Source organism: Nycticebus coucang, chromosome 18 (assembly GCF_027406575.1).
Source record: "Nycticebus coucang isolate mNycCou1 chromosome 18, mNycCou1.pri, whole genome shotgun sequence".
In the NCBI taxonomy this organism is placed as follows: domain Eukaryota; kingdom Metazoa; phylum Chordata; class Mammalia; order Primates; family Lorisidae; genus Nycticebus; species Nycticebus coucang.
Genome location: NC_069797.1, coordinates 28,737,177 through 28,755,780, shown reverse-complemented (window position 1 = coordinate 28,755,780; position 18,604 = coordinate 28,737,177). Strand labels below are relative to the sequence as shown.

Sequence of the window (18,604 nt, the reverse complement as noted above, 5' to 3'; positions counted from 1 at the left end):
AAAAGATACTGAGAATCAATGTGGTGGGGGGCAAGGTAGAGAAGAGCAATATTAGGTGGCACACATTTGGGGTGAGGAGGATTCCTCCTAAGAATCACAGAATGTCCAAGCTGGAAGGAAACAGATCATACAGTCCACTGTTTCCCAACAAATGGGATATATTTCCCACTTGCTGTCCAGGAAAAAGAGGATCTTACAGGGTTGTGCCCTTCCCCCATCATGCACAGATTCTATGAACCACTTGTATCAGGATTATCTGTTAAACTTGAATTCCTAGGGCCAATTCCAGGTTGACTAGTCAGAATTACTGAGACTCAGGGATCTATGTTTTGACAAACTGCCCCTGTTCATTCCCACGCAATTATTTGAAAGCCACTGGCTTAGAGGGTAGAATAAAAGTCTCTGGTAAGTGTATATTATTTGAAAAAAGCCCCCACTGTGATTCTCACGTGACCTACCAGGAAGGGAGCGCAAGCTTCTCAGAAGAATTATTAATCTAACATTTTCAATTTATAGCTAAGGAAAATGAGATCTAGAGGATAGAAATAGGAATAACACTGAGTGCCTTTTTTTTTTTTTTTTTTTTGAGGGTCTCACTATATCACCCTGAATAGAGTGCCATGACGTTACAGCTCCCAGCAACCTCAAACTCTTGGGCTTTAAGTGATCCTCTTGCCTCAGCCTCCCAAGTAGCTGGGACTACAGGCGCCTGCCACAACACCTGGGCTATTTTTTGGTTATAGTTGTCATTTGGCAGGCCTGGGCTGGATTTGAACCTGCCAGCTCCGATGTATGTGGCTGGCACCCTAGCTGCTGAACTACAGGCGCCAAGCCTCTTGTATGAGATTTTGTGATAAGCAGAAGCTTTAATGTGGCCCACTCTTAAAACATCAAGATGTAAAGACCTGGCTTGGCACCCGTAGCTCAGTGAGTAGGGCACCGGCCACATACACCCAGTCTGTCCGGGACCTGCTAAACAATGACAACTGCAACCAAAGATAGTCGGCCTTGTGGCGGGCACCTGTTGTCCTAGCTACTCCGGAGGCTGAGCCAAAAGAATTGCTTAAGCCCAAGAGTTGCTGTGAGCTGTGATGTCACAGTACTCCACTGAGGGTGACATAGTGACACTCTGTCTTCAAAAAGAAAAAAAAAAAAGGGCGGCACCTATGGCTCAGTAGGTAAGGCGCCGGCCCCATATACCGAGGGTGGCAGGTTCAAACCCAGCCCCGGCTGAACTGCAGTAAAAAAAAAAAAAAAAATAGCTGGGCCTTGTGGCGGGCGCCTGTAGTCCTAGCTACTCGGGAGGCTGAGGCAAGAGAATCGCTTAAGCCCAGGAGTTGGAGGTTGCTGTGAGCTGTGTGACGCCACGGCACTCTACTGAGGGCCATAAAGTGAGACTCTGTCTCTACAAAAAAAAAAAAAAAAAAGTAAAAGCTGTTATTAACCCAATTTTACAACTGAGGAAGCAGGCACGGAGAGACTAAGTAACTTACCCAAGGTCAGATTCAGATCCAAGAACTGGCAGTCTTGACCTTTACTATTTATTTTCTCTGCTGTACTGTAGAAGATGAACAGAGACACCCACCATTCACTATTTGTTGGGCTTTATGTACTGCCTGGGCCCTCACCTTCCTAATACACATGTATCAGATACTATGCAACTGTTACATTATACTATCAGTCCTCTGGATTTTTCCCTTCTGACCACATTCTCCATAGGGGGTCAAACTACAGAAGATTTGGCCTCTTTTCAGAATATCCCTACCATTTCTCTTTTCTACCCTGACTCCACCTTGGATCCCTAAAGCTCTTAAGAAAAAGGATCTCTTAGCAAAAAATGTGTAAGCTCCATACCTCCAGAGCGTCTGTTCAGAAAGGTGTTATTCCCCTCTCCATTCATTCTATCTATGTACCCAGAGCTGAGGTTTCTTCCCAACAGCCTGCCCTCTTCACGGACACATAGTAGGTTAATAGAATACATGATTGCAGTAGCATTCTGCTCTTTTCAAAGATTTTTACTTGCATGATCCTATCTGATCCTCACATCTGCCAAGAAGGAGTGATTATTATTCCATTTTACAGGAGACTCAGAAACAGAACATGGCCCCATAAATAACCACCAGTTGATGAAGCCAGGTTGGACCTCCTGCTTCCCAGTGCATTCCCACCCACACACACTTCAGTCTGCCCATAGAATGGAATGTGACCAATGGAATCTGGAATCAAGTACATTTTAATCTAAGGCATAAGGGTCCTGGGGGAGGTGGAGTAGGAGAGCCAAGTGGGTGTTGATCAGCAGGAAAACCAACACCCAGTGTCTAGAAGTAGTTTAGAAAAGGAGGGGGTGTGGAGAGGTAGAGAAATTGGATTAATGGCTGAGGGGGCTAGGTTGCATTAACCATTCCCAACACTATCCCCGGGGAAGTTGTACCCAATACTCAACAGCTAGCACCTACAATGGATGATTTTGGCTGAGGCAGGTGTCCCACACAATATTTTTGAAGAGATCACTGCTCACCCTTCACTAGTGCAACCAGACTTCAGCCCCTGTGGTATTCACTCCACTTCAGGACTAATTTGAGAGACAGTCTCAAATTGGAATTAGCACCTTAGGATATACTGAAATAAGAATGCTAATATATTCAGGCAACCTTTAGGGACTAAGTTAACTTTACAAGCTCACTGGCTACCCGAGGGTTGGGGACCATTCTTATCCTGGCTGGGAGAAGGGGTGGAGGGAGCAAGGGGAGGGTGTGACTTTGTCAGGAGACAGACAAGCAAGGGTTTACTCTTTGCCCTCTGCCTACTCAGCTAAGGGTTCCTAGAAGGAGGTTGTGGTGTATTTAAGAAAATTTTCTTGTCTACCCTCTTCAGTCCCTAGGACGCAAACGACATTCCTTCATGCCTTTGGGTCCCAGCAGCTTCCCTCCCACTGAGGAGATAGAATTCAAATCCCAGAACTGTTCCTTCTCTAACTGGGAGGACAGGACAGTCACTGAGACTTACGATTGTGGGTTCGCTCCACAGACCGTGCTCCCTTCTTTGCCTCGGTGGGCACGCAGGGTCAGACCTGGGAGGGCCCCCCTCCCTGTGCAGCACCTCTTGCCCTCATCGTGGACTTGCCCCCATCCAAGCTTGACTCTCCGCCCCCGCCTTCTTCTGCTCTGCATCTCCCCTCCCCGCTGCTGGCAGGGCGCGGCGAGGAGCGGCGCGTGGGCGTGCTGCGGGGCGACCATGGCTGTAGACTGTTACCTCCGGTTCCCACAGTAACAATCGAAAGCCACGGTTGCCCTGGAGACGCGGGGGCGGGGCGCGCGCCGCTGACAGAGCCGCAGCAGTTCGCGGCCGGCTGACGTCAGGACAGCGAGGCGGGGGTCTGGGGGTGGGGTGCCGCACCGCGGGGCCCTGGAGCGGGACTGCGGGGGACCTGAGCGAGTGTGTGTGCGTGCCGGCCACACCTCACTGACCCTGGGGACTGGAGACGCATCCAGGCAGGACCCTTGGATGGCCGCGCCTGCGTTGGATCAGCACCGCGGACAGCAGCGGCGCTGGCTTGGAGCACGGGGTTGCGGGACTCTGAGGGACAGAGGGGCCCGGGGTACGGCGGACGGCCGGGTCCGCGGTTCTGGGGCGGGGCCAGGCGTCGGTGGCCGTGACTGGAGACTGTTACTGAGGGAGGCCCAGGCAGTAAACAGTCTACAGCCAAGGTGCCGGCGCGCTGTCCGGGCGGGGGTGCCCCCGTCGCCCGCGGCTGGGGGCGCAGCTGCTCCACCCCCGCGTCTCCCGCCCTTCTCAGTCCCAGCACTCTCGGACATATACGGGCCCTGACGTCAGAGTCGCATGACGTCAAGACATCCCAGAGGGAGGCACTTCCGGCAGCGAGGGGGGAGTCATGGGGTGGGGCGGGGCCGTCTGGCCGAGGCCCCGCCCCCTCTGGTCCTGAGAGGACAGCTCCGATAGCAGAGGCGGGAAGTCGTGGGCACAGCAGGGATAGCCCGACGGGACTGGACGGGGAGGGGGAGCCCCGGTAGAATGCGGGGTGGGGGTCCCGAGAGAGTAGCGGCCAGGGCGGCAGGAGGTGGGTGTCTGTCTCTTCTTCGCGCCCCAGCTCAGCCGGCCCGGGGCAGCGAGGCTGAGTCACCGCGCTGCCTGAGGGGGAGTAGGGGGTGGGTCTCCTGGGCTGCCAGCACCTTCGCCCTACTTTCTTGGGAGGATGGCGCAGGAGCCCAAGGGAAAGCCTTGAGGACTCTGGGCTCCGTCCTCTACTCGATGCTCCTCCGAAGTGGCTGTGTCTCCATCCAGGCCCGGGCAGGTGCTGCGTGGGGTTCTGTGTCCGCCTCTGGCCCCGGCTCCACGGGCTGCGAAGGGACCCTCCTCCCTCTACCGTGTCCCTATCCCCATTCTGGAGGGGTCCTCCAACCCGCCACCCGGCCGGTCTCTTCCTTGCCCTCCCGTCCGTGTCTGCGCATCTGTCCATCTGTGGCCCGTCGGTGGGTCAGTCCCGCTTACCTGGCGGGTTGCGTTGCGCCAGCGCCCGGTCGCCTCCTGCAGCCTGGCCGGCGCGGCGGCTTTTATAGGCGCGCGTAGTACTCGTGCGGCGGCTCATTCATGCGGCCGCGGCTCCTACACACTGACGCGCTGCCGACGTCAGCGGGGAATTTAGGAAATGGGAAAAGGGGCTATTTATAGTGGCGAGGCGGGGAGGAGGGGGGAAAGTGGGGACCAAGGCGACCGGGAGCTGAGAGGAGGAGGAGAGTGCACGGAAGTAGGAACGGGGGGCGGGGTGGCCCACGCCCCCTGTTCGGGCCTACAAAGGTTAACTTTCCGGAACTGAGGGCTGGGGACTGGGGAAGATGGTGCAGGGAGGGTGCAGCGGGTGGCTGCATGTTTATTCACTCTCCCCTTCCAGCACTCTGTGACTTCTGGGGGTCCTCACCTGGTAGCCCCCATGCCCGCTCCTCAATTTCTGGACCAAAGGGTTCCATGACGTCACAGGATACCCTGCGGCGGCGTCACACACCGCAAGGCCATTGCGGTGTCGTCATCCTCTGGTGGCGGCGGGCAGGAGAGGTAACCTAGGGAGTGGCCTAGGACGCTGCTAAGGCTGTGGCATCAAAGCAAAAGGAGAGTTGGGTAGCCCCGGAGTCTTGGAAGGCTTTAGCGGAGGAAACTGGGCCTGGGAGGGAAGGAGTAGCGGAGATCAGGTACCAGTCAAGAGCTGGAGACCGGAGGGAAGACAGACGTTGAGGAGCTTGGCCTGCGCTCCTCAGAAATGAGCAATGGAGGTCGGCGCGGTGGCCCACGCCTATAATCCTAGCACTCTGGGAGGCCGAGGCGGGTGGAATTGCCTGAGCTCACAGGTTCAAGACCAGCCTGGCCAAGAGTGAGACCCCCCTCTCTAAAAACAGCCAGATGTTGTGGTGGGTGCCTGTAGTCCCAGCTACTCCTGAGGCTGAGATAAGAGAATGTCTTGAGCCCAAGAGTTGGAGGTTGTTGTGAGCTGTGACGCCAGGGCACTCTACCAAGGGCAACAAGTGAGACTCTGTCTTAAAAAAGAAAGAAAGAAAGAAAGAAAGAAAATAAATGAGCAACGGGTGGAGTCCTCTATGTGGGAGTTGTGGGTAAGGTTCCAGGAGTAGGGGTAAGAGGAAGAACTGCCTCAGCAAGTGGAGGGGAGGTTAGCAGTGGCCTATGGGCCCCAGAGTCTAACTTAGGGCCCATTTATGTCATGATGAACGTTGATAGAGCTCATATGAGGGTGGTAAAGAGTGAAGGAAGCCAAAGGCAGCAGTTTGGCAGAGAAGGACCTCCAGGGAGTGACGGAGACCATTGGTTGGAGGAGTTAATATTTCTGGAGGTCAGGGTTGGCAGGAAAAGCCCATGCCCTATGGAGCAGAGCTCCCCCGGACAGTAGCATGCAATGAATGATCCTGGCCCAGCCTAGCCCTAGCTTCATCTCCACAGTAGAAAAATATTAAACAGGGGAGACATGTTTTCAGAGAGAGGAGCTGGACCAGATGGGGAGAAGCAGCCTGAGGCATGGCCAGCAGTGCTGGAGAAGGAAGGAAAGGTCGAAGGGTGAAGTCCATAGGAAGGCAAAGGGGCCCTGAAACTGCTGATGGGCTGAGGGCAGGGCTGTGAGACCCTCCCTATGCAATGAAGCAATGGAGGTATGAGGGTACGGGCTAGGGACGGTGAGGTAACTTAGGAGAAGTTGACAGGGAAAAAGTGCTGAAGAATAAACACAAAGACTGTGGGCACAGCAGATTGTGGGATGGGGCAGGATTGGACAGACTCCAATGCACAAAAGACACATAGCCCCGAGGGGCTCCTTGTGAGGCTGAGACCTGAACTTAACAAAAGGAGAAATGACTAAAGCAGGGGATGGGGTCAGAGAGGGCCTATATTCCCTTTGGTATTTGGCCTTCTAGAATTCCCCTTTCTTGTCACCTAGCCTTTGTTCCAGGGATTCTGTTCTCTGGGAATGCCTTCTTGCTTGGTTGGAGAACTCCTGTTCATTCGTCGAAGCCTGGCCGAACATTCTTTGGAGGAACCTTTCCATCCCCCCTCAACACTCCCAACTTTTCCACCTCAGCCCACAGTATGTCCCTTGGCAGAGATGTCAGGGTCCACCTGCCCTAGAGGCCAGCAGTTCTGGATTCCATTGTTTTCATGTCTGGGACCTCACTACTTCTCTAGTGAGGATGCCATGGAGAGACGGAAAAGAGGGCGTGGATAAGATGGATCCAGAACATAGGGCGGAAATAGGGAGAGGTGTGGACTCAGGAAGTGGCTTGAGTCAGAAGGACCTGTTTGAACCAGGAGCCTCTGCCTGGCACAGCTTTTCAACAGCGTGCGGAGGAAAGGGAGCCTCTAGGGGGCGCACAACACCTTGGTTTATGTCAGGGACCGCTAGTGGCCGCGCCCGCCGCCCCTTGCGGAGTGACTCAGCCAGTACCTCTGGCGGGGGCGTGGAGGCCAGAGGATATTGCGGGGGGCGGCGAGCGCAGCCCCCGCTGGCCCTGCGCTGTTGCTAAGCTTTCCAAGGCCTCAGAGAGACGTGATCTGGGTGAATCTCATTGGTTACCATGGTAACACTGCGCTCCAGCCCCTCACGCTTGGCCGCCGAGGAAGACGCACCCAATCAGAAGCTGCGGGTGTTCTCGGAGACTCCCCCCACCCGGCGTGTGGGCGGGGGTCAGGAGGTGCGGGGAGGAGGCGGAGCGTGGGCCGCGGAGACACGGCGCTCGTAACAGGCCTGGTGCCACCGCGGGGCCGCACGGGGCCATTTCCGGAGTAGTTGTGCGAGCACCGGTGCGCTACCGCAGGGTCCCCTTCCTCGCAGAAGAAACGTCACCCGCGCGAACCTGGCCTTCGAGTGGAGTGCAAGACCTTGCCGGGGTCCTGAGCCACAGGGCCTATTGTCATGTTTCTTTCGGGTGGGTGGGTTGGAGAAAAAGCCATTTACGCGGGGTAGTTCAAAACGGCTTACACGGGAATGTGGGGCCTGAGGTTACCTTTGTGGACTCACAGTAGGCGCTGTCCAGCCATTTCCAATCGACCTGAATGTCTTCTCCTGGGTTCCCTCTGGAGATTCGCAAGCTCAGGACTGTTTGTGTAACACCTGCCTAGGTTCACGGAGGGCCCTAGTTTCCGGGATGGGGCGGTTGTGTGTTTGTGTAAACATGCGCTCTTGCAAGTGTCAGTGCCTAGAGAGGGTCTGGGTACAAACGAGTTCATGCTGCGCATACCTAATCCTTGTGCCTGAATGCGTGGGTATGTTAGGGGGGGCTCCAAGTGGACAGTTCTCTACAGGAATGTCTAAAAACAGCCCCTCGAGATCTTGTCTACCTTCGTCTTTCAGGATTTTCATAACCTCCCTCCCACCAGTCCCCTCCTTGCAAGCTGGACTTTTCCATATTGGGGCTACATAGATAGAAATGTGTACTTGAGAACACTCAGCTCAAAACCCCAGGGTTTATGGGGCTTGCAGGCGCGGGACCTGGGTTCGTAGGTGGACGCATCTGGGAAGGTGAACCTGCGGATATAGGTCCTCATCCCCAGCCCAGCTCAGCATCTGCGAGCCTCCAGCCCAGGTGCGCAGGAGTAAAAGTCGCCGCGGTGCCGCGTAAAGCCCTGGGCGTCCGAAAGGTGGCGCCATAGCCGCAGCAGCGTGCTGCCCCGGGCCACTCCAGATAAGAGTGTGAGGAAAGCGCGGCAGGGCTGAGACGCGACCAGGACGCGGGGAGAACGGACCAGCAGGACAGACCGACCGGGGGCCCGGCGGGCGGAGGGCAGCGCAGCGCAGCCACGTCCCCCCTGGATCCGCCGGCAGCCGGGCCCGGGGCTTCCGACATGCCCCCCAGGTGGGTCCTGGAGCTGGGGACTGGGAGGGACAGGACAGCCCGGTCCTCGTGCGTTTGCTGCCTCTGGCGCATCCTCTGGCGCGGGCGCCCCATCGCGGCTGGCGTTCAGGGCTCCCCGTGTCGCCCGTAAAGGACTCGACCGCTGGGCCGCTGATCTGCGCCGGGTTCACAGCGGGGTCAGCGGACCCGGGCGGCTCTGTCGGCACATGGGCTGGAGAAGCAAGGGGAAGGGAAGGGGAGCTGGCGCGTGCGGCTGGCAGGGGCGCTGCCCTGGCACAGCTTGGAGCCTGGCAGCGAGCGGGTGGGGTGCCAGCTAGGAGCTGCCACCGCCGGCCGCGGGGAGGGAAGCCCGGTCGGCTTTGGCCACAGGTAACGGGCCGCGAGGCCCTGCGGGCCAGGCGGGGAACGGGGTCGGACGGGCGAGCAGGCGGGCAGGGGACCTCAGGGCTCCGCTTGGCCGCCGGAATTGGGGGCTGTGAGGAAAGGCTGCGAGCCGAGGGGCTGCGGCTGGCGCTCCTCCCGCCCTGTCTGAAGTTAGAAAACTTTTCCCCAAGTTTGGGGCGGCGTAGTTCCAGGGCAGAAGGGGCCAAGGGGAGCAGGGGAGGGAGGCGCCGGGTCGGTGAATGTAGAGCCGAGGCCGAGGCCGAGGCCGGGGCCGAGATGCGGGTGGGGCGCAGGCCCGGGTTAGGGCCGCAGCCGGCAGCGCTCTGTGCCCGCCCGGGGCGCTGCCCCCTCCCTCCCCTGGGAGCTGCGTGGCTCCCCCCTCCCCCCCACCTGCTTCCTGCCTCAGCCTCCTGCCCCGATATAACGCCCTCCCCGCGCCGGGCCCGGCCTTCGCGCTCTGCCCGCCACGGCAGCCGCTGCCTCCTCTGCCCGCCCGGCAGCTGCCGCCCGGGCCCTAACCGAGGGCTTGACAGCCCCCGGCCAGGGCGGCGCCACGGCGGGCACCGGGTTCCCCCTCTTTCGTATCACTTCCCCCAACTGGGGCAACTTCTCCCGAGGCGGGAGGCACTTCTTACTCGGCTCCCTTTCTCCCTACTTGGGCAAATTTCTCCGCCCTGAATGACTTTTCCTGAAGCGGACATTTTACTTAAATCGGGTAACTGTCTCCGAAAGGGTCACTTCGTCAGAACAGTGTTCTCCTCGGAAGCCCCCAGCACCCAGCCCGTGTGCCCAGTGGGCGTCGGGGCCTGGGAGCTCGGGCCAGCCTGGCCTCCTCTCCAGCGGCGCCGCTCTTCTCTTGTTCCTTCTGCTTCTGGCCAGTGGGCCTAGGCTTCCACTCTTGGAGGTTGTCGATCCTTAGTCAGTGCTCAGGCCGCAGTGCTCCATGCCCCTGCTCAGCTGAGGGGAAGGGGAAGTGGAGGGGAGACGCGCCAGGCTGAGTCCAGGCGGCCAGGGCGCTGCACGACTCTTACCCGGCTGGTGTGTGTCCCCGCAGGAGAGTGTGCTGGGCAGACGATGCTGGACACGATGGAGGCGCCCGGCCACTCGAGGCAGCTGCTGCTGCAGCTCAACAACCAGCGTACCAAGGGCTTCTTATGCGACGTGATCATCGTAGTGCAGAACGCCCTCTTCCGCGCGCACAAGAACGTGCTGGCGGCCAGCAGCGCCTACCTCAAGTCCCTGGTGGTGCATGACAACCTGCTCAACCTGGACCATGACATGGTGAGCCCGGCCGTGTTCCGCCTGGTGCTGGACTTTATCTACACCGGCCGTCTGGCTGACGGCGCAGAGGCAGCAGCGGCGGCAGCCGTGGCCCCGGGGGCCGAGCCAAGCCTGGGCGCCGTGCTGGCCGCTGCCAGTTACCTGCAGATCCCTGACCTCGTGGCGCTGTGCAAGAAGCGTCTCAAGCGCCATGGCAAGTACTGCCACCTGCGGGGCGGCGGTGGCGGCGGTGGCGGCTATGCCCCCTACGGGCGGCCGGGCAGGGGCCTAAGGGCCGCCACGCCCGTTATCCAGGCCTGTTACTCCTCCCCAGCGGGGCCTCCGCCACCGCCTGCGGCGGAACCGCCATCGGGCCCAGAGGCCGCAGTCAACACGCACTGTGCGGAGCTGTACGCCTCAGGCCCTGGCCCAGCCGCCGCACTCTGTGCCCCAGAGCGCCGCTGCTCCCCTCTCTGTGGCCTGGACCTGTCCAAGAAGAGCCCCCCCGGCTCTGCGGCTCCCGAGCGGCCCCTGGGTGAGCGCGAGCTGCCCCCGCGCCCAGACAGCCCTCCCAGCACTGGCCCCACCGCCTACAAAGAGCCACCACTCGCCCTGCCGCCGCTGCCTCCACTACCCTTCCAGAAGCTGGAGGAGGCCGCACCGCCTCCGGACCCGTTCCGTGGCGGCGGTGGCAGCCCGGGACCCGAGCCCCCCGGCCGCCCCGACGGGCCCAGCCTCCTCTACCGCTGGATGAAGCACGAGCCGGGTCTGGGTAGCTATGGTGACGAGCTGGTCCGGGAGCGCGGCTCCCCCAGCGAGCGCCTGGAGGAGCGTGGTGGGGACCCGGCCACCTCGCCTGGGGTTCCTACGCTTGGCCTAGCACCACCTCCACGCTATCAAGGAAGCCTGGACGTGCCTGTCACGGGCGGCGACGGCGACGACTACAAGAGCAGCAGCGAGGAGACTGGCAGCAGTGAGGATCCCAGCCCGCCTGGCGGCCACCTCGAGGGTTACCCATGCCCGCACCTGGCATATGGCGAGCCTGAGAGCTTCGGTGACAACCTGTACGTGTGCATTCCTTGCGGCAAAGGCTTCCCCAGCTCAGAGCAGCTGAATGCGCACGTGGAGGCTCACGTGGAAGAGGAGGAAGCGCTGTATGGCAGGGCTGAGGCGGCTGAAGTGGCTGCGGGCGCCGCCGGCCTAGGGCCCCCTTTTGGCGGTGGTGGGGACAAGGTCGCTGGGGCTCCGGGTGGCCTGGGAGAGCTGCTGAGGCCATACCGATGCGCGTCGTGCGACAAGAGCTATAAGGACCCGGCCACGCTGCGACAGCACGAGAAGACTCACTGGCTGACCCGGCCCTATCCGTGCACCATCTGCGGGAAGAAGTTCACGCAGCGTGGGACCATGACACGCCACATGCGCAGCCACCTGGGCCTCAAGCCCTTCGCCTGCGACGCGTGCGGCATGCGCTTCACGCGCCAGTACCGCCTTACGGAGCACATGCGCATCCACTCTGGCGAGAAGCCCTACGAGTGCCAGGTGTGTGGTGGCAAGTTCGCACAGCAACGCAACCTCATCAGCCACATGAAGATGCACGCCGTCGGTGGCGCGGCCGGAGCGGCCGGGGCGCTGGCAGGCCTAGGAGGGCTACCTGGCGTTCCTGGCCCCGATGGTAAGGGAAAGCTCGACTTCCCCGAGGGCGTCTTTGCTGTGGCCCGCCTCACAGCTGAGCAACTGAGCCTGAAGCAGCAGGACAAGGCGGCTGCTGCCGAGCTGCTGGCGCAGACCACGCACTTCCTGCACGACCCCAAGGTGGCGCTCGAGAGCCTCTACCCGCTGGCCAAGTTCACCGCGGAGCTGGGCCTCAGCCCCGACAAGGCCGCCGAGGTGCTGAGCCAGGGCGCTCACCTGGCCACCGGACCCGACGGCAGGACCATCGACCGTTTCTCTCCCACCTAGAGCGCCCCTTGTCAGCCTGCCCTGTCGCTGCTGTGGGCCTGGCCCGCACCCCTAGGCAGAGGCAGCGGCAGAGAGCAGGCACACCGCGCCCGCCCGGGGTACAACTGTAGTAGCAGCCGCAGCGACTCCTCAGTGGCTGCCCCACCTCTCTGCGGCCTCACCTGGCCTCACTGCTTTGTGCCTTAGCCCGGGGGTAGGGGGAAACCCCGGGACGGGGGTGGGATGGGGGAAGGGAGATTTATATTTTTGATATCAGCATTGACCAAAGGAGACCCCCGGCCTCTCCCGCCTCTTTCTGTGGTTCATTGGCCCCCTCCCCCAGCTCCGTGCTGCTCTTAGGGGGAGGGGTGTCACTGTTGGGGCACTCTGAGCCCTACCTCCGGCCCTTGCGACCACACCCATTCTCACTGTGAATCCCCCTGCTGGGGTCGGAGCGTCGGGCCGAGCTAGGGAGTGGGGAGGGGACTGAGCCGGCCGGAGGGCCCCGCCCCCACTCCCGCCCGCCCCGGGACTGATAATGTGAAGTTCCTCATTTTGCACAAGTGGCACTAGCCCCAGGGCCAACTCTTCCCTCCTCGACCACCAAGGGCGGGAGTTCTGGAGTCAGAGGGCTAAGACAGCCCTGGCCTACCAGGCCTCCCACTCCCGAGGTGTCCCCCTCCCTTCCCTGGGGCCCCGGACCATATTTATTGCATGCGCCCCGGGCAGCCCCCCATCCCGAGCCCAGACTGGGCTGGGCTGGACCGCCGTCTCTTTAGCTCCCTCCTCTTCGTTTGTATATTTCCTACCTTGTACACAGGCTCTTCCAGAGCCGCTTCCATTTTCTATACTCAACCAAACAGCAATAAATCAGTAACCAAGGACCCCGACCCTGCCACTCTCTTCTGCCCCTGCACAAGGACCTGGATGGGCTGAACATGGTGGGTGAAGGAGCCAGAAAGGGCCACCCTCACACAGGTGCAGGGGCTTGGACCTTGGACCTCCCCAGTCCCACAAAGAGATCAGCAAGAGGTCAGGTATGTTTCGAAACTAAAAATTTATTAAGGAAACAAAACCAGTGCTGCAAATGGGACAGAAAGGAGAGATGTGTCTCCCTCCCACCCAGTCATCAGTTTTGTCAGGGGATATAAAAGGAGAGGCAGGGACCCTATACCCCAGCTCAGTCTTCTGAGGGTCTGGGGGACTCATGATCCCAAAACTATTGGCCTTGGCTCTCATGCATAGTCTCCCCTCCCTCTGTCATAGTCCTGGCCCTCAGGGCGGCCAGAGCCGTGCTCCCATCCCCTGTGCAGGCTGTACAGTCAAGAGTATGGGCTCTGTTTCCCCACTGGTCCCACCAAGATTTACCCCTGGCTCCACCAAAACCCTGTCTTTCCCTAGTCCTTATCCCTGCCCCTGGGTTGGAGGAACTCATTTCCAGCAGGAAGCCTTCCTGCTGAGGTTCTGAACATGGGTATCAGCTAAAAGGACAACAAAACACTCAAATGCTAAAGGGCTCCTGCATCATTTCTTCTGGGAAGTCAAGGGAAAAGGCAGAAATGACAAAAACTCCAGGCTAGGCAATGTTACACCCTGGCACTGGACTGTTTTACTGTCTGGGCTATGTAAGCCTGGGAAGTTTCTCAAGAGCACAGGGGCCTGGGGTAGAAGGACATGGGTGGGAAAGCTTTACTAGGTTTCTGCCACAGGTAGGAGAAGAGGAAGATTCAGAGTGAGAACCCATAAGACACAGAACTGAGGTGAGGAAGTTGAGGGCATCAGGGAGGTGGAAGGGATCCACTAGAAAGGGAAGGAGGGTAAGGGGGTGTTCTGGAGGGAAGGAGGACAAGAAGAGGGAAGAGGGGAATTGAGTAGAGTCTGAGGAAATTTCCTGAAGAGGGAACTAGAGAGAAAGGAAGGCCAATGAGGGGAAAGAGCAGGCAAAGGCCACCAGGATGTATGGGGCCTGAGACCAGATGTCCCTTCCTCTACTGTTCAGGAGTGCAAAAGACCCAGACTGATAAGGGCAGAAAGAAGAGCAGAGGATAGGGGTATGTGTAAGGTTGGGGATAGAGAAGGTGGGGGCCCAGGGCTGCTGTTAGGGACATGGCATCCAGAACCCAACTTAGGTCCAGGGGAATTCAAATCCAGGCCTCAGTGAGATAGAGACACACCCTGGGCAATTTTGTGAAATAACTGAAGCTCCTTGAACATATTCAGGACAGAGGTTCTGAAGATTAAAGGAACCTATGATTCGCCTGCATCTGATGAAAACTCTAAAACGCCTGCCATCTCTGTCAGAGAATGGCTGAGTCCCAGGGTGAGAGGCCCTCCCTCAGCCTTGAAATGAGACAAGGGAAGGGAGAGAGGCTGAGAGCTTGGGCAGCCTCTCTGGCTTGCCCACCTGCTGTCGCTGTAGCCAACCACCTCCCTACTAAATCTCGGCAGCCCAGGAGGGTCCCAGCAGCTTCCGCCCAACCCTTGGGAGGGGCTCTGTGAGGAGCAGCTCCCCCACAGCATGGCCACGGCGTGGGTTGGAAGAGGATGGTTTATTGTCTGGGTGGATTGGTGGCTCAGGCACATGGGCATCTTCCGTGCTACACTGGGTGCCTTGTGGCCTTTCAGGAACGGTTCCATGGGGGTGGGCCCTGGTGTGGCCCCCTCAGCCCACCTGGGCCCATGTGAGGAAGGCTGGGATGTCCCGCACAGGCACGTTCCTTGTCAGTGCTTTCACACGCAGGTTCCGGTCATCAGTCAACAGCACCACCTCCCGCAGTAGCCGGATTGGCTCTTCTGTTGGCATGAGAGAGCAAAGGCCTTCACTGAGGGCAGGGTGCAGAGGCACTGGCTGCCTCTTCTGCCCTGGAGGAGAATGTGGTCCTGGGGGTGGGGGTGTCAAGGCCAGTTATTCCTTGGCCCTTTCCCTTTCAGAAACAAGTCCCTTCCTTCATCCAGGTTCTCAGCCTGTGGTGCCCCTCCCTATTGGCTTAGAAAGGGCCAAGTTAGGCTTCTGCTTTGAACCCCACTTCTTGCACAGGACTGCATTTTGCCTTGTGACTGAGAGCTGCCCAAACCCACTGGTCTTCACACATCTATCTCCTAGGACTTGGAACTGAGGGAGCAGAAGCAGCCCTTTGCCTTCTACTTCTTACTGCACAGCTGGCCCTTGATCACAAAACCCCTCTTTTTGCACATGCTCTCCCTCCAAAAGCTAGTAGGTTGATGCGTTAGGCATCTAGGGGTAGAGAACTGAAGAAGGAATAGAAAACATATCCATGGCTCCTAGATGTGGGGAAAAGGAACTCTGAGGAGAGGCAGGAAAGGATCCTTGGTAGAGCCGCACCAAGGGGGCTCTAAGGCTACGGCTAAATGATTTCCTCTATTAAAATAAGAGTAATCCACATATCTGGTGAAAATGTCTAACAGTAGAGTAAAAAGGAAAAGTAGAGTCAGTATTATGCTCCCAGCTCTCTGTCTTGTACCCAGGGGTACAAGACTGTGTATCCTTCCAGGTTTCTTTATATACACATTTCTAAGTACACATACTTGTAATATATAAGCTTCTCCCCTCTTGTGATCATACTAGCCATACTTTATTCAGATGTTATGTACTTGAAAGATCTTTCTGTATTGGCACAGATATCATTTTTTTAAGTACAATCTCTTCACTACCTCTCTTTCCCTAATTCCCTAACCTTTAACATGTTAGAATTTAAACAGGGGCTAAGCACTCATATAGTGACAACCCCCACCCCTGGCATGCCTGCTTGGGTGGCAGGTCCACTCCTTAGTCCCAGGCTGGGCATTTCCTGACGGAGGTCCGGCAGACAGTACGGCACAGGAAATGTCCTGTGGTGCTCCCTGACTGAGTGGGCTGGCGGGGTTGGGGGACTGCAAATATCCATGTCTGACCTGAGCAGTTTCAGACTTGCCAGCTCCAGGCAGGGAGGCTGGGAACTGGCTTTCAGCCTGGGGAGAGTTTGGAGTTTGGGGGAAGAGGGAGGGAGAGGTACGTGGTGGGGAGAGAAGAACAGAAAAGGAAAGAAAGTGTGATACAGAGCAAGGGGCTGTGGTGGGCAGAGAGGGATAGGAAGGTGGCCCTGGGTAAGAGGATGGCTTAGAGAACCTTCAGCTACCTGGGCTGAGCTCCTCGGCAGTGTGAGTATGGGCTAGTGTGGCCATGTGTGATGCTGTGGAGGCCTCCCAGCTGGCTATTGTGTCTGTGTGCAGCCCCACCATTCCTGCCCTGGGCCTTAGACCAGGAGAATCCCTAGTCTCAGGTCAGGCAACCAAGGCCCAGTATTGCTGGCAGGGGTCTGCAGGGGTTTCTGTGGATACTTTGAGACATTTTTAACAATAAACATCCTCTGTTTTGACACTGGTAACTTCACTTTGTTAGAAACCAGAGACTGTCATCCTGTCAGGCCCCATCCGCCATAATCCACATGATTTTAAAATTCAACATCGTTTACACATAAACATTTGGTGACGGTTTCTCTGTGAATCTGACAAGTTAATCTGCTAAGAATTCACACTGACAAATAGGGTTTGATTACACCAGCCGTTGCTGATGTAATTCTGATAGGGGCGGTCCCTAGGATGGCAATAGGTTCCTGAAGGCTGTTTAGGGTGTGGGAGGACTGGCAGGGCCAAAGCCAGAATGTCTGTGCTAAGAAAGAAACAGTTCTGAGGCTGGAGTGGAGCACAGCAGTATCAGAACCACATTTCTCTACAAGGCCTTCTGCAATCCTGCCTACCTCTCCATTAGAAGGTACCCCCTTCTAGGAAGCTGCCTGGGGACAGAGCACAAACTCCTCTTGTTTGGTTTGGCCAGGACTCCTTTTTATCACTTGAATTCTCTAATTGTGTCCCTAAGAGAGAGTAAATGCAAGCCGTGCGGCAGGACTCCCTCTGAGGAACAGTGGTTGTGGACCTATTACAGCCCCTGGTACAGAGACTCATGAAAGAGACAGGTGCTGTGCGAGCAGAGCGAGGAGCTGTGGCAGGAGAAGACAACTCCCAGAGGAGCCTGAAAGTCACGGCTAGGAACACAAATAGAGAGGAGAGAGGGGCCACAAGGAGAGAATGAAAACAAGAGACTACACATATGTAGACAGGAACCCAATGGTGAGAAATGTCAGCTCTGCAGATGACAGGTAGAAGGCCCTAAGAATTCCTTCCAAAAGAAGACATGTAGGAATCTTAGGAACCAGGAGCAGAAAGCCCCCGAGCATCATTAACCCTGTACATGAAGGACACCCTCAGAGCTTGAGGGTGAGGTGGTCAAGCACATGGGGAAGACAACCCCAGTGGGAGCCCTTGGCCCAAAGATGAGATTCTGCTCACCAAAAAGGTCTTGAAAACTGGTCTGAGGGCTCAGTCCTCAAGCTCTTAGCTGGTTCCAACTCTAGTCAGCTTACAAAGGGCTACTGCTCATGACCAAAGAGGCTAGGAAGAAAGGCCTACAACTCACAGGTCTCTGCCTAGGCCTGATATAGAGTAAACATTCAAGGAAGAACTGAAAGGGTAGCAAGGTGCGCATGGCCAAGAAAAGGGAGTGTGCCCCAGGGACCCACAGGGCTGGGCTCAGGAGACTATGGCCAGAACGAGCTACACTGAATCATAAAGACATTCTTGCTGTAAGGGGAAACTCACCGAGGACCCAAGAAAGGAAATAGATGCACAGAGTAGGAAAGCTCACTGCCACTGAGCTATGATAGGGAGTGCAGGAAATTGGGCTGACCTCAGGCCAGCATCGGCCCTGAACTCTGATTCCTCAGATTCTGCAGGCCAAAGTCAGCAGAGAGACCTTTCTCAGGGGCTAAGGATAAGTAGGATAAGGTAGGGCAAGGGGATGGATGATCCTCAGGCAGAAGCAAAGCTGTACCTTTGCTGGTGGGCATGAAGTCCTTAGCCTTGTCTTTGCAGTAGTGAAGGCAGCAGGAGAGGATCAGGTCATCGTTGTTACCCTGGAGGAAAACAAGTGTGAGAAGGGCCACTGGGCAGGAGGGGGCGCCATGTGGAGGAGACAGAGGTATACTCTGCCTCTGGGGTCCAGGAAAGGACCATATCCCAGAGTCCCTCCCATATGTGCTCTGGCCATGACTGGCCTGGTCTGACTGCTAAGAGTGATCTGGAGGATAAGGAACTCTCCCCTCCCAGGTCTTGATGGTGGGTGTCCCCCTCAGTGACCTAGGCTGACAGACCTTCATGTTAGCACCTCCTTCCTAGAGACCCTGTTCTGAAGGCTGGCTGCAGGCTTTCCTTTCCTGCCAAAAGTCTCACCAGCTGGCCAGTGATATCCTCACTGCGGAAGGCGATAGATTCAAGTTCATTGCCACGGCTGGTCAGGGCCCGTAGGCAAGAGTCCCGACTCTCGAATCGCCGCTCGAGGAATTCGATGGACTTGCGGGCCTTTTCTTGTACCACGCGAGCGTAGCCCCCAGCTCGATGGTCTGTCTCCTGCCCCTTGGCCAGGCCGTCCAACTCATTGATCACTGATGAGACAGAGCCCCACAAGATATCAGCCTCAGCAACCAGCAATTACATCTGCCTTCATCCTAGGCTTCTACTCACTTTCCCAGCCAGCCCGTTCCCAGACCACAGAATCCATCCTTCCCTACAGTTGACCCTTCCAGTGAAACTAGGGCAGGAGG

At 57.5% G+C, this 18,604-nt stretch overlaps 2 protein-coding genes across 4 annotated transcripts in view; one reads left to right on the top strand and one right to left on the bottom strand.

The window, feature by feature from the left end:
• The first annotated feature begins 7,352 nt into the window (after window positions 1–7,352).
• On the top strand, window positions 7,353–12,832 carry HIC1 (HIC ZBTB transcriptional repressor 1). The gene is made up of 2 exons (XM_053568511.1): window positions 7,353–8,366; window positions 9,805–12,832. Exon 2 carries the CDS (start codon window positions 9,825–9,827, stop codon window positions 11,967–11,969), a length of 2,145 nt encoding a protein of 714 aa, XP_053424486.1. The 5' UTR covers window positions 7,353–8,366; window positions 9,805–9,824; the 3' UTR covers window positions 11,970–12,832.
• An 83-nt stretch (window positions 12,833–12,915) lies between these two features.
• The window catches only part of SMG6 (SMG6 nonsense mediated mRNA decay factor), a 279,430-nt gene continuing 273,741 nt past the window's right edge, over window positions 12,916–18,604 (bottom strand). For all 3 annotated transcript variants that reach the window (XM_053568504.1, XM_053568503.1, XM_053568502.1), the window contains 3 exons: window positions 18,234–18,445; window positions 17,836–17,917; window positions 12,916–14,741 (listed from right to left, as the gene is read on the bottom strand). In XM_053568504.1, coding sequence (XP_053424479.1) covers window positions 14,611–14,741; window positions 17,836–17,917; window positions 18,234–18,445 — 425 coding nt within the window. In that variant the 3' untranslated portion in view covers window positions 12,916–14,610. The remainder of the gene's footprint in view (window positions 14,742–17,835; window positions 17,918–18,233; window positions 18,446–18,604) is intronic.